Raw genomic sequence first — 15,601 nt, 5'->3', positions numbered from 1 at the left:
TGGCTTGTGCTTTGCTTTTAATTTTTAATTTTTATTTTAATAATTCAACTTGATGCTTGATGATATCAACCTGTCCTTGAGCTTCATAAATGCTTTCTTTCAATAGATGCTTGATTTTAAGATATATGCTTATCTTTGAGCTCCCTAGTTGCATATAATTTACTTTCATCCTTCTTTGGGTTGCTTTTTAGTTATATTTTTCTTCAAATGTTCTCTCCTCTTGTCCGCATTGGGACTCTCTTCTATATTTTTATAAAATTTATTTCTCTATTGTTTGCCTAATATGCAGCATATAGTTGTGTTCACATAATTCTTTTGGTATGATTAGTACTATCAATGTATTGATTTTTTCTATACATATACTTGATAGTTGATGCACATTTCTCTATATGCATTGTGCTTTTGCTATTATTTATCTTGAATTTTGTACACAATGATTAGAAGCAAAACTAATATAATTTGTCTTCAAGAAACTAAGTGGGCGGGGGAGAAAGCTAGAGAAATTGATAAATTAGGATTTAAACTTTGGTACATCGTAAAAAAAAAAAATCATAAAAATGGGGTAGGAATTGTTGTAGGCAAAAACATAAAAATAACATTGTAGATGTAAATAGAGTAGGGGATAGAATTATAAAAATCAAGATGGTCTTAGGCCAAGAGATAATAAATATCATTAGTGATTATGCTCCTCAATCAGGCTTAGCAGAAAATCTTAAGAGACTTGGGAAGATATGGATAGTATTATACGAGGCATATTAGGGACTGAGAAAATATTCATAAGAGTATATCTGAATGGACACATTGGAAGAGATAATAAAGTTTGAGAGGATACATGGAAGATATGGTTATGGAGACAAATATGAGCCTAGGGAGATGATCTTAGACTTCGCTATGTCATATGATTTTATTACAATGAATACTTGTTTTAAAAAAGAGAGAAGAACACTTTATAACCTTTAAAAGTGGACAACATAAAAATCAAATAGATTTTTTTTTTTCTTAACTAGAAGGGTAGATCGTTTATCATGCAAGAATTGTAAAGTTATCCTAGTTGAAAGCTTAACCACATAATGTAGAGTCTTAGTGTTAGATGTATATATTAAAGAATGGAAAAGAAAGGATAAAGTAATACAGTGTAAGAGAACTAGGTGGTGGAACCTAAAGGGACAAAATATAATAAAATTTAAAGATAAAATGATCAAAATGGTGATTGGACTACAGTGGATGGGTTAGATACAAATACTCTTTGGAGTAGGATAACTAGCTCTATTAAAAAGATAACAAAAGAGATTTTAGGTGAATAAAGGGGAAGATTTTCGAATAGCAAAGAAAGTTGGTGGTGAGATAAAGATGTCCAAAAAGCTGTAAAGACAAAAAGAATTTGGTATAAAACGTGGCAAAAATGTAGAAACATGGATAACTTTGAAAAGTATAAATAAGCGAGAAAAGATGCAAAAAAGGCAGTTAGTGAAGCTAAAGATAGATCATTTATTAATTTATATGATAGATAAGATATAAAAGAAGGGGAAAGAAATATATTTAAACTTGTTAGGGCTAGAGAAAGAAAATGTTGGAATTGGTGTATTCCCAAGAGGGGGGGGTGAATTGGATATTTAAAAATTTATGCCTAGGTATAACTATCCAACAGCAGTATATACACAACGTAGGGTCTTTCTAAGCATACACCAATCGCGCAGATAAAAGTAATATGCGGAAATTAAATCATGCACAACATTCACAAGAAATCGAATATAACATACATGTGTAAGAATATAAACTGCTGGAAATTAAAAGTAGACACACGATATGTTATCAGGTTTCGGCCAATATTGCCTACGTCTCCACCTTAGCTCACAAGCCCGAGGATTCCACTAATGCTCACTTAACGGATGGAGCGGCACCGGTTACAACCAGGTCAAATTATTAGGGTTGACCTCAACCTTTACACTTTCTCCTTACGGGGCAGAGAAGACCCTAACAACTGATTCTTGCGGGTTAGATCAACACCCCTTCAGGCTACGCCTGAAATACAATAATGAATATAAAATTTTGCGCACAATTTAAATGCTTCTAAACAAGCAGATATGTACCACAATTCAGCACAATAATAATCAATGCACTTCAATATGATAGGAAGTATAAGCTCGGTGAAGATATATGAAACTATTCTCAATATAATGTCAATATGCAATTGAAGTGTGAGAGTGAGTTAGCAAAGTTTCTTTGAAACAATATATATAAATATGTCAACCACAAATAAGGTTTCAAAGATTTCCAAGAGTATAATCAATTATCTCAAAAATGATTTCCTAGAGTTTTTGCGCAAGAGATATTTGGCAAACAAGCTTGTCAAACATATTTTTTACAAAACACAAGACAAACTCAAGAGTCTTGCAATAAAAATGCAAAGACTCACAAGCTAATAAAAAGTTTCCCCACAAAATGAATTTATTGATTAAATCAAGGAGGAAAATTTTTGGGCTTAACTCTCAATAAAATCAACAATCAATTACACAAATGAGAGTATAAGCTTGTATAGGGAATGTAGGATATCTCACAATACTCTCACTAAATAAGATTTTTCAAGGAATGAGCAAAGGAGGAGTATTTAGGCTTATATATGAATGTGGAGCTCAAAGAAATTTAGAGAGAAAATTTCTTAATCAAATATCTATTCCCATCTTAATTTTTGCAAATGAGCTCATATATATAGACATACTCAAAATTTTGACCGTTGGGATAGTGGGAATTATTAAAAATGTTTTAAACAAGTTTAACTCAAAATAAACCTGTTTTACCATTAATAACCCGTGGTAAAAATTGGCCAACCTGAAAGTTTCGGTCGCCTGAGCCATAGGTTCGGTCGTCTGAACACTCACAGAAGGAAAATGCTTTTTTTGCATTCGGGTGCCTGGTGAAAGGTTCGGTTGGTTGAGTCTAAGGCAATTTCCAAACTACTCGTGGTTCGGTTGCCTGGTCAATAGTTTGGTTTGCCGAACTTTAGAGTTCGGTTGCCCAGAGTAAAAATGAACTCAAGGTTCGGGCGCCTATGGAAGGTGAAAAGTGACCGCTCTAAGGTTCGGTCGACCGTGGACATTCAGCTCAAATTTGATCGGTTGCCCGAGCCATGGTCAACAATTTGACTTTTCAACTGTTTGGTTGACCGAAGGGTTTTTAACGCGCACGGTTTGGTCGCCCGAAGCCCTTTTAAACTTAAGAATTTGGTCCTGTTTTTGAGTGTGGTTTACCCCTGTTTGCATAGTTATGGATTGTAAGATATAGTAGATTTTCCTAAGTGAATGTGAAGGGACTTATGGTCTGTCTACGGCTTAGGCTTTTTAATTTAGCTTAAAAACCTGGCGTCGGTCGATCGAAGTCTTGTCTAAGGTCTTTGAGCTTATAGTTCCTACCATGCATTAATTATTATAGACCTTGGATTATTATTATAGACCCAAGAATAATAAATGCATTTACAAGTACAATACAAAAATGCCTTCAATCTTTTTGCCTCCTATTAAGCCATCATGAAGTATGATCTTTGTGGTCTTTATGGCTCCATTGTGTCCTTACCATCCGTGCATGCAAAGAATTAACCATTTTCAAAAGCTCAGTGCATAGGTAAGAAACTTATGCTTTGTCAGCATCAAAATAGGGATTGGACTCAAAAAGTCAACAAAAAGAATAAGGATTTAGGTAGTGTAAAATGTATAAAAAATGCTGATGATATTGTTTTGGTTAAGGACAACGACAACAACAAAACCAAGCCTTAAATCCCACTAGGTGGGGTCGGCTATATGAATCCTTTTTTTCTAATTTATGCGATCATGAACCATTTCTTTTGACAGATTTAGGGCTATTAAATCTTTAGTATCTCATTCCAAGTTATTTTAGGTCTACCCCTACTCCTTCTATTGCCACCCACAGTAATTAATCCACTCTTCCTCACTAGCGCAATATGTGACCTAGGTTGCAAATGTCCATACCTTATGAGTCATTCTTCCCTTATCTTATCTTTTATAGGAGCTACACCTAACTTACCGCGAATATGTTCATTCCTTAATTTATCTTTCAATGTTATACCACTCATTCATCTAAGCATTCTCATCTCGACAACTTTTACTTTTTGGATATTCTGTTTCTTCGTCACCCAACATTCTGATCCATATAGCGTAACTGGTCTTATAGCCGTATTATAAAACTTCCTTTTAATTTCAAGGGTTTACTCAACTTGCTTCAACTCTATATATTATATCATTTTTAATTTCTCCTTCAACTTGCATAATAGATCCAAGGAATTGAAACCTACAAGTGCTATTTATTTCTTCATCATCAAGTTTAACTTTGTCTCCAATATTCGTCCTACCATTATTGAAATTACATTTCATATATCCTGTCTTATTTCTACTTATCCTAACGCCTCTAGATTCCAAAGCTTCTCTCTATAATTTTAACTTAGCTCTAATCTGCCCCTAGTTTCATCAATTAATCTAATATCATCAGCAAACAACACACACCATGGAACCTCATTTTGAATACTCTTACTCAGTCATCACTAAAACAAAAAGATAAGGGCTCAAAGCAGATCCTTGATGTACACCTATGGTGATTGGAACTTCTCTAGTTTCTCCATTTATAGTCCTTACACTAGTCATTAATCCATCGTACATATTCGTAATGACATCAGTATACCTACTACATACACCTTTTTTTTTTTTCTTTTCTAAAACCTTCCATAGAACTTCCCTAGGTACCCTATTATATACTTTTCCATTAATGTTCTTAAAAGATATATAGCTTTTGTGGTAGATCTCTCAGGCATAAAACCAAATTGATTTTTTGAGACCTTCGTTTATAGCCTTAATCTTTGTTCAACTACCCTTTCACATAGTTTCATCGTATGACTCATAAGTTTAATTCCACGATAGTTATTACAATTTTGAATATTTCCTTTATTTTAATATATAGGTATTAAAGTGTTTTTCTTCCATTCATCTTTTAGTTTTTATAATTGTATTAAATAAATTAGTTAACCATATAATTTTGTTATCATCCAAGCATTTCCAAACTTCAATTGGATGATATCCGGTCCTATAGTTTTCCCATTTTTCATCTTTTTTAGTGCAAACTTAACTCCAATTTTGCGAATGAATCTCATATTTTTAGTCTTTTCCGCATTTTCAAATCTAAGTTTAAGCCTTCTATTTGGTTTTTATTAAACAACTTACTAAAGTAACTTTGTAATCTTTCTTTTATGTCTTCATCCTTAATCAAGATAATATCATCCTCACTTTTTGTACATTATACATTTTTTAAGTCCTTACTTTTCCTTTCTCTAGCTTTAGCTAGTTTAAATATATCACTTTCCCTTTCTTTTGTATCTAATCTATCATACAAACTATTAAATGATCTATATTAGATTCACTAACAACCTTTTTTGCATCTTTTCTTCCCTCTTGGTACTTTCAAAGTTATCAACGTTTCTACATTTTTGCCACTTTTTATACCAAATTTAGCTTTTTGGATATTTTATCCTACCACCAACTTTCTTTGCTATTCAAGAATCTTCCCCTTGATTCACCTAAAATCTCTTTTGCAATCTTTTTAATAGAGCTAGTGAATTTACTCCAAAGAGTATTTGTATCTATCCCATCCTCTATAGTCCAATCTCCATCTTTGATAATTTTATCTTTAAATTTTATTATATTTTCTCCCTTTAGGTTCCACCACCTAGTTATCTTACACTGGTTTATTTTAGCATTTTTCTTCCGTTTTTTTAATGCATATATCTAACACTAAGACTATATGTTATGTGCTTAGGCTTTCACTTGGAATAACTTTACAATCTTTGCATGATAAATGATCTACCCAAAAGTTAAAAAGAAATCTATTTGATTTCTATTTTGCCCACTTTTAAAGGTTATTAAGTGTTCTTCTCTCTTCTTAAAGCAAGTATTCATTATACTAAAATCATATGACATAGCGAAGTCTAAGATCATATCCTCAGACTCAGTTTTGTCTCCATATCCATATCCTCTATGTATCCTCTCATAACTTTAATTATCCCTTCCAACGTGTCCATTCAAATAATCAGATTTCCTCCTATAAATATTTTCTCAGTCCTTGGTATGCCTTGTATAATACTATCCATATCTTCCCAAAATTGTCTTTTGAAATGTTTTGCTAAGCCTATTTGAGGAGTATAAGCACTAATGATATTTATTATCTTTTAGCCTAGTACCATTTTGATTTTTATAATTCCATCCCCTACTTTGTTTACATCAACAACGCTATCTTTTAAGTTTTTGTCTACAATAATTCCTACTCCATTCTTATATTTTTCTTTTCCAGTGTACCAAATTTTAAATCCTGATTTATCAATTTATCTAGCTTTTTCCCCCATCCACTTAGTTTCTTGAAGACAAATTATATTAATTTATCGTCTAATCATTGTGTCGACAATCTCCATGCTTTTACTTGTAAGTATCCCTATATTCCAAGTTGCTAATCTAATCCTAATTTCTTGAACTAACTTCTTTACCGGCCCACGTCTAGAATGATGTAGGATTGACACTGATCTTGGGCGCCGACACAGCGTGTCGCTTCGGAGCGACGACCTAACCCATCCTCGCCCACTTTTCGATACACTTGGGTGGTACAAGTGCAACACATCGCTCGTAGGGGACCTCCCAACAAATATTCGGTAATGATTCATATCATAGTGATCTGACAATTTTACGCTGGCTGTCAACTACCTAACGCAACCCTCCTCCTTTACCCGGGCTTTGGACCAGCTTTGTGTGAAAAAAATTATGACATTAAGTGAGGAAAATTGGGACTAGCTAGTTAAGGAAAAAGACATAAAAGAAAGATGGCAAAGCTACTTTAGTAAATTGTTTGATGAAGACCAAATAGAAGACTTAAACTTAGAATTGATAAATGAGGAAAAAATTAAAAAAATATGAGATTTTTTTTGCAAAATTAAAGTTAGCAAAGTTAAGTTTGCACTAAAAAATATGAAAAATGGAAAATCTATAGGACAGAGTAACATCCCAATTGAAGTTTGGAAATGCTTAGGTGATAATGGAATTATATGGTTAACTAATTTATTTAACACAATTATAAAAATTAAGAAAATGTCAAATGAATGGAGGAAAAACACTTTAATATCTATATACAAAAATAAAGGAGATATTCCAAATTGTAATAAATATGGTGTAATTAAACTTATGAATTATACGATGAAACTGTGGAAAGGGTAGTTGAACAAAGATTAAGGCTAGAAATGAAGGTCTTAGAAAATCAATTTGGTTTTATGCCTGGGAGATCTACTACAGATGCTATATATCTTTTAAGAAAATTAATGGAAAAGTTCAGGAAAAAGAAGAGGAACTTGCATATGGTATTTATTGACTTAGAGAAAGCGTATGATAGGGTACTTAGGGAACTTGTATGGTGGGTTTTAGGAAAAAAGGGTGCATGTAGTAGGTATACTAATGTCATTAAGGATATGTGCGATGAAGTAATAAGTGGTGTAAGGACTACAGATGGAGAAACTAGAGGATTTTCAATCACAATAGGTGTGTACATCAAGGATTTGCTTTGAACCCTTATTTTTTTGCCTTAGTGATGGATCAACTGATTAAGAGTATCCAAAATGAGGTTTCATGGTGTGTGTTATTTGCTGATGATATTGTATTGATTGATGAAATTAGGGGCGGAGTAGAGGTTAAGTTAGAATTATGGAAGAAGTTTTGGAATCTAGAGGCTTCAGGATAAGTAGAAATAAAACAGAATGTATGAAATGTAATTTCAGTAATAGTAGGAGAAATATTGAGGACAAAGTTAAACTTGATGATGAAGAAATATATAGCACTTGTAGATTTTGATACCTTGGATCTATTATGCAAGCTGTTAGAATTGGTGTGATCCTAAGAGGGGGGGTTAATTGGGTTTTAAAAACTTTTTGGTTAATTTAAACATTTTGTCGATTCACCACAAATCATATCTCATTCAATGTACACGCATATATGTGAAATAATTAAACTATGAGTTCAGACATACACGTGTGCGGTATATCTCATTTAAATTAATCCTGTGTGTATGCAAGATGGTTATAACAAAACATGAACAAGCACACACATACTGAAATTAAAGTGCGGAAAGTAAATGAGATAAGGAGAGAGTTACACACAGATTTGTTATCGAGGTTTGGTCAAACCAACCTACGTCTCCGCCTTGGGCATACCCCCCAAGGATTCCACTAACCCTGCTCACTTATGGGGGGAGCAGAAACCATTTACAATTTCGGGGCGGACATTCCCCAGCTCATCGGGTGGAGCCAACACCTTGCACACTTTCCTAGGAGGGTGCATCTTCTAGTTTTCCTAACTGGGTCTGAACCAACCAATCCGGTGCTCTCCTAACCGGGTATGAGCAAATCCGGGACTATTCACAAGGCTAGTCTCCCTCTTTTGACCACACATCGGGAATACAACAAATATTCAATAAAATTTGTGTACAATGACAAGCTTCTATACTAAGTAGATGATGTACAACAGTATAGCTCAATACATGCACTCTAATATGATATGAGTTATGCTCTGTAGAGTAAGGGTGCTTTTCAAAAAATGATTTTGCAATCTTTGAAAAAAATGTATATGATAAAAAGCTTCAAAGATTTAAACCCTACATAAAATATTCTCCTAAAAATATCTTTCAAATACGAACCGAATATATGGAGAAATATCAAAGCAAACTCCCAAAATGATTTTCAAAATAAAAAGAAAATGAGAGAGTTAATGGCTTGAATGAAAAACAAAATGCCTATAAAAATTATTTTCTTGTAAAGATGGTTTTCAAAGAATAATGAAGAGAGTTGGAAAGTATAAAAGATTTGTCCCAATAAAAGAGTTTTGCAATAAAAACATGTTTTGGGGGAACTTTGATTAGGATAAAATTAGAGAGAAAAATTGGCTAATCAAAATTACTAATCTAAGTTATGAAAGGGGTATATATGGAGTTTGGGAAATTTTTGACCGTTAGGTACACGCTGGGTATTATTAAAAGTTTAATTAATTTTTAAATCCATTTTAGCATTTAAAAATACCGCAACCCAAGAGGTTTGGTTGCTCGAACAGACACAAGTCTATTATTGGGTTCGGGTGACTGAATGCAAGTTCAGGTGGCTGAACCTAGGGTGATTTTCCATTCGTTCGTGACTTCGGGCGCTTGGTCCATAGTTCGGGTTGCCGAACTTCACCATTCGGTCGTTCGGTCTTATTTTGAACTACAAGTTTGGTCGCCCAGGGGCAGTGGGAAAAGTTACTTTGAGCGTTCGGTCGACCGTAGACAATCAGTTCAAATTAGGTTCGGTCGCCCGGGTCTCAGTCAACTTTTTGACTCTTTACACATTCGGTCGCCCGAACCATTTTAACCTTCTAAGTTCAGTCGCCCGAAGTCCTTTCAAAATTCAAGCTAGGTCCTGATTGACCTTATCAGTTTTGTCCCTATAATTATAAGTATGATATTTAATCTTTTAGGGATTTTTCATTATGTGCATGGGGGCCTATGGTCAGTCTACGACCTAAGCTTTTTAATTTAGCCTAAAAACTTGGTGTCAGTCGACTGGAGTTTTTTCTATGGTCATTGAGTTCCCTATGGTCAGACTATGGCCTTTGAGCAAAAACCTATCATGCATGAGATGTAGTTATTGCAAACCACAATATTACAGACCAAATAATAACAAAATTCATTATACAAAATAAACAATAAGTCTTCTTCTTCTTTGCTCTTCTAAAACTTGATAGAATATGTCAGGAATATGTGCACTTTACGTCCTTTCTGGCTTCCATTTTCTTGCCTTATGTGTGTGTTTGAATTAAATACATGTTCAAGTACTGAGTGCACACATAAGTAACTTGCAGTTTGTCATTATCAAAACTAGGGATCGGACACAAAAAAGTCAACACAAGCTGAAGGAGAAATTCAAGAGGATGTAATGCGTAGAGCTAAAGCATGTTGGGTAAAATGGAGAAGTGCTTTAAGTGTGTTTTGTGATATCGTAGATTACCCTTAAAATTAAAAGGGAAGTTTTATGGGACGGCTACAAGACCAACTATGCTATATGGATTAGAATGTTGGGCGATAAGAAACAAAATATCCAAAAAGTTAAAGTTGACGAGATGAGATTGCTTAGATGGATGAGTGGTATAATATTGAAAGATAAATTAAGAAATGAACATATTTGCGGTAAGTTAGGTGTAGATCCTATAAAAGATAAGATAAGAGAGGGATGACTCAGATGGTTTAGACACTTGCAACGTAGGGCCATATAGTGTGCTAGTGGCCATATAGTGCGCCAGTGAGGAAGAGTGAATTAGTTATTGTGAGAGGCAGTAGAAGGGGTAGGCGTAGACCTAAAATAACTTGGAATGAGATAGTGAGAAAAGATTTAATAACACTAAATTTGTCAAAAGAAATGGTCCATAATCGCATAAATTGGCGGAAAAAGATTCACATAGCTGACCCCACTAAGTGGGACTTGAGGCTTGGTTTTGTTGTTGTTATTGTTGTTGTTGTTGAATTTGTACATATTGTCATCCAAATGCCATAAATATCCCGATACAATACAATGATGAGTTGTTTGGCATATTTTTTTGGACTCAAAATTCTTACTTCTTTCCATGTATCTCCACAAGAATGCTTAATACTTGGCTTTGTAAATATGTCCAGGACTGCTGTCTTTTTTTTTGTTTTTTTTTTTTTTTTCAAATGGTTTATTGGTAGTCAATAAACATTTTCAGAAATATGTCTAATTAGAAAGATGGGCCTTCTCTCGTGGAACTTTACTTATGCTTATATAATTATATCTGCATCCAGGGTCCATGCATATAGATTTGGATGTGTAGTCGTTCCATACTTCCAATGTGCATGACCCAACCTGCCTACAGGCTATTTTTATTCTTTATTCTAGCTATTCAGTTTTAGTTCAAACTTGGTGTTTGTCAACGGTTCTCTCCACTAAAATGTAAGAATGATAGGATGAATAGAAAAAAGTTAGCATTTGTTCTACTTTATCATTTTATTAATTTATATAATATCGCATAGGAACAAATATAGTATGAATTAAAACAATATCCCTTACTGGAGGTATTTGTTTGATGATTTGAGAATTTCTACCTAATAAACAGTGCGTGTTTCCGCATCTCTGTGGACTGGGCTGAGGTTCACGAGTTTAAAGCATTGACATTGTTCACTTGAGCATTGGCATAGCCTGCTTGTATTCACACGACACGTGTGAAAGGATACCTTATAATTGCATGTGAAGCATTAACATTCTCTAACGTGTGTGCTGGGGGTACTTGTGCTATGTTTTAGGTCGTGTATTCCTTATAATATCGTTATTCCTTTTGTGAAAGTGAATGCATTTGTAGTTCCCCAGGAAATTTTTTATTTCTACATGTATGCTATGAGTGTGTATTCTCATTGCACATCTAAAGGCTGCAATATAATGATGAGTTGTTTGACATATTTTATTGGACTTAATTCTTAGTTCTTCCCATATGTATCTCCACAAGAATGCTTAAAACTTGTTATGGTAAATGTGTCTAGGATTGCTATATTTCTTTCGCAAAGGTGTTATTGATAGTCAATAAACATTTCTGTCTAAATAGAAAGATGAGCCTTCTATTATCCACATGAAATTTGTGAAGGATACCTTTTTTGTTTTTTTGGATAACAAAAGGAAACTTTATTGAAGAGGCATCAAGGGGATGCCGGCCCATGGTACAGTAAATCAAGCACCCTGAAGGGTGTCACACAAATCAAAGATTACATCATATTCATTAATAACAGGTGTACTATGCTACATCATATTCATTAATAACAGACCAACTATGCCCAGCTATTGACCGCAGCAAACCAGTGTTCTTTGCTGTTTTGGATTGTTGAGGTTGACTTTTTGAATGTTCACCTATTCCTCTCTTTCCAAATGCACCAGAAAATTGCAAGGGGAATGAGGGACAGCCTTTCTCTTTTCGTTTGTTGCCCGAATCCCTTTCCAGGCCCAGAGATCCCCTCCCACAGAGTTAGCGATAACCCACCCCCCACCTTTGTCCGATCAGAGTCCGCGCCATATTCCAGAGATACTTGTCCAAGCGCAGTGAAGGAGGATGTGCTACAGATTTTGTGTCAGCCATGCAAAGGGGACATCTGTTAGCTACTGACAGACCCCTTCATTGCAAATTATCCATAGTCAAAATCTTACCATGGGTTGCCTCCCATGCAAGGAAGGCAACTTTTGTGATGGGCTGCTGTCTTCCAAATCTGAGTCCAAGGGAAATTGAAGCTGTATGGCTCCAAAGGGAAGAGCTTCCTGTAGAAGGATCTAACAGTGAAGACCTCCTCCTCCTAGAAGGCTCAAATAGGAAGATCAGTGCTATTATGGTGTTGGAAGCTGTAAAAATCCGTGAGCTGGTTGAGATCCTATCTTCCACATTTCTAAGGAAGGGGGTTTTCCAAAAGAGCCCGTCTTGTATGTTGACTGATGCAGACATCTTTAACACTTGCCAAATTATAGATGGCTGGAAATAAGACATCAAGAGCTTCTTAATTGTGCCATGAGTCATCCGAGAAATAAATGTTGTCCCCACCGCCCCACTTGAAACCTGATACAAGAGGCAAAATCGTTCCAGCCTTTCCAGATGAAATTCCCCAGCCCTACCCCATGTAGTCCTTTGTTAACCTAGGAGATCCAATGTTATGTTCAAGTTCATATTTCACAGCAATGATCCCACGCCAAAGATGGTCTTTCTCAATCATGGATCTCCATAACCATTTCCCTAAGAGGGCTTTATTGAAAATGTGGTGCCAAGCCTCCTAAATGAAATGATTGTTTCACTATACCCCATTAACATTCTCTAAATTGTCTGCTGGGGGTACTTGTGCTATGTTTTAGGTCTTGTGTATTCCTTATAATATCTTTATTCCTTTTCTCATATTACATCTACAGGCTGCAATACAATGACGAGTTGTTGGCATATTTTATTGAACTCAAAATTCTTAGTTCTCTCCATACATATCTTCACAAGAATGCTTAAGACTTGTTATTGTAAATTTGTCTAGGATTGCTATCTTTCTTTAGCAAAGGTGTTATTGGTAGTCATGCCTACAGGCTATTTTTTTTTCTCTTTAATTTAGCTAATTATTAGTCTCGTTCAAACTTGGTGTTTGTCACAAAACGGTTATCTCAACTAAAATGTAAGAATAAGAGGATAAACAGGAAAAATTTAGCATTATATTGCACCAGTAATATAGTATGACTTGAAATAATATTTGACATTGTACCCTAACTGGAGTTATTTGTTTGATCATTTGAGAATTCTACTTAATAGATAGTGCGAGTTTCTGCATCTCTATAATTTGACAGCTGTTCACAAGTTTAAAGCATTAACATTGGTTCGCATGAGTACTGGTATAGCTTTATTTGTATATGTTGATTATGCTCATGAAACTTGTGAAGGGTATCGCATAATTGCATGTGAAGGGTACCTTATGCATGATTTGTCTGCTATTTTGTATTAATTGCTCTGTTTTCTACTTTAATTTCTGTTTTTTTCTCATTTTTGAAGGATTCCTTATTATATTCTCCTGTATTATATATTCTTTCTCTATTAATTTACTTCTTTGTTTGTAGTAAAAAAAATAATTAAGAAAAAAGCTGGATTATCTAATTTGCATGCTGGTGGTACACGTGCTATGTTTTTTTGTCGTGTATTTCTATTGGCTACTTTATTCCTTTTGTGAAAGTGGATGCATTTGTAGTTCTCTAGGAAATTTTTTATTTCTACTTTTAGGTACAAGTGTGTATTTTCATTGTACATCTACAGGCTGCAATTTTATTTCTCCCTTGCAACATGTTATCATTCTCTGGGTATGTTTTAGTTATTGGAACTATATCTTTCTTGGTTTTGATACTTGTTTATTTGAGATTATTTTCATGATTTGCAGCCAAATGCATATTAAGCGAACTTGAATGTCTCATGGAGGATGTAGCTGGTGAATTGCATAGTGCAAATGAAAATCTCTCTCCACCATGGGGTGAAGAGTCTGGAGATGTGTTGGATCTACAGGCAACTACGTCCGATGAGATAGGGGTGCTTAGTTTTTGATACATCTTCTAATTTATTTTATTTATGTTATTAATGCATAAATGTCTCGTACAGCCGTGCTTTCTTTGGTTGGTTTTTTGCTTGTTTAGTTTCTGATTGTGTTTTGTTTTGTGTTTTTGAGCGCATATGGAATATTATTCTATATATTTTGTATTATTTGTTTTTTAAAATTTCTTCTTTTACCAAGCCATTAAGGAGATTCTTCTAGTTAGCTGTTTCTGATCTAGTTTTAAGTTTTAATGGTGAATATTGGGTCTTTTGCTTATTAAAAATTTAAAGTAGATGGAAGAGCTGTTATCTTTCTTAGAAATTATCATCCTGCTTGGACACAACAATCCTTACGAGTTTAAAACTTATTGTTGTTAGGAGGAAAAGGTGCTATCTCATCCTAGCAAACCCGAAACGACTGACTATGCTGCCTTGATGGCGATCATTTACAGTATGTTGAAGCAAGACTATTCAATGCAGGTAATGAAACTCCTCCACTTGCATCCTGCATTTTTTTTCAGTAAAAGGATTCTATCGCTGTAGAACCGTGAGCATTGTCACTTCCTTTTTGCAGGAAAGAATGGTCAATTCACTAAACCACAATTCATCGTCTGGCGAATTGGAGAGCTACAGCCTCATGTGGTCTTTGCGTCCTTTTATAAATGATGAAATTATGCATCAAGCTTGGAAATTAATTCCATGATTGCCATAGGTTTTTGAACACTAGCCATATTTTTGCTGTGGTGTTCACTTTACAATTTATAATTGCAGATTAGGAACTGATGTTGATTTAACATTTTTTTTTTTTTTGAAATAAACCTCTGAATTATGTCCATAATTAGTTGTATAGCTGTGGAAATGGTTCGAAGTGCACCAAGAATATTAACACAAGCTTCACATACTTTATGGGTGTGCATAGATGATGAATGGTTCAAGCACTTATATGTGGCATTTGACTGCATATTACAGGAATGATGGTGACTCTGTTTCCTATTGCTTGTTGCATGTATTTTTGGTAAGAGTTATGATTGGTTTTGATTTCTGCACAATCTTATACTTTGATTCATATGATGGATGATGATGTATTGATGAAGTCAGCATGCTTAACGCTTTGGGAAAGAATTAGAGTGCATCAAGAAGAAAATTTCAATAGATAAATTAGTAGAAAGAAAGAAACACTAGAATGAAACTACATAAGGATTTGAAAAAAAAAAAGAAGAAAAGAAAAAAGAAAAGAATAGTATTCTTTTTTTTATTTTCTATTTTTATTTTATTTTTGCTTAGGCAATCGTTAGATTTGTTTTAAATAAAGTATAAATTAATATTTGTTATAAAATATGTAGAAAAAAAAAATAGATATGAGATATAAATTTACGTGGTTTGGCTATGCTTATTCTACGGGCGGATGGGATAAAAAATTTTACCATCTTGGGAGAAATTATAAG

The 15,601-nt window shown here is 34.3% G+C and overlaps 1 protein-coding gene across 2 annotated transcripts in view; it reads left to right on the top strand.

Annotated features, from left to right (window-relative positions):
* LOC131150619 (uncharacterized) overlaps positions 1-15,128 on the top strand; it is a 34,779-nt gene extending 19,651 nt beyond the window's left edge. For both annotated transcript variants that reach the window (XM_058101467.1, XM_058101457.1), the window contains 3 exons: positions 14,008-14,153; positions 14,535-14,636; positions 14,731-15,128. In XM_058101467.1, the coding sequence (XP_057957450.1) occupies positions 14,008-14,153; positions 14,535-14,636; positions 14,731-14,859 (377 nt within the window). In that variant the 3' untranslated portion in view covers positions 14,860-15,128. The remainder of the gene's footprint in view (positions 1-14,007; positions 14,154-14,534; positions 14,637-14,730) is intronic.
* The last annotated feature ends 473 nt before the right edge of the window (positions 15,129-15,601 follow it).

This window comes from Malania oleifera, chromosome 1 (assembly GCF_029873635.1).
Source record: "Malania oleifera isolate guangnan ecotype guangnan chromosome 1, ASM2987363v1, whole genome shotgun sequence".
NCBI lineage: Eukaryota > Viridiplantae > Streptophyta > Magnoliopsida > Santalales > Ximeniaceae > Malania > Malania oleifera.
This window is presented reverse-complemented; position numbering and strand designations above follow the sequence as displayed.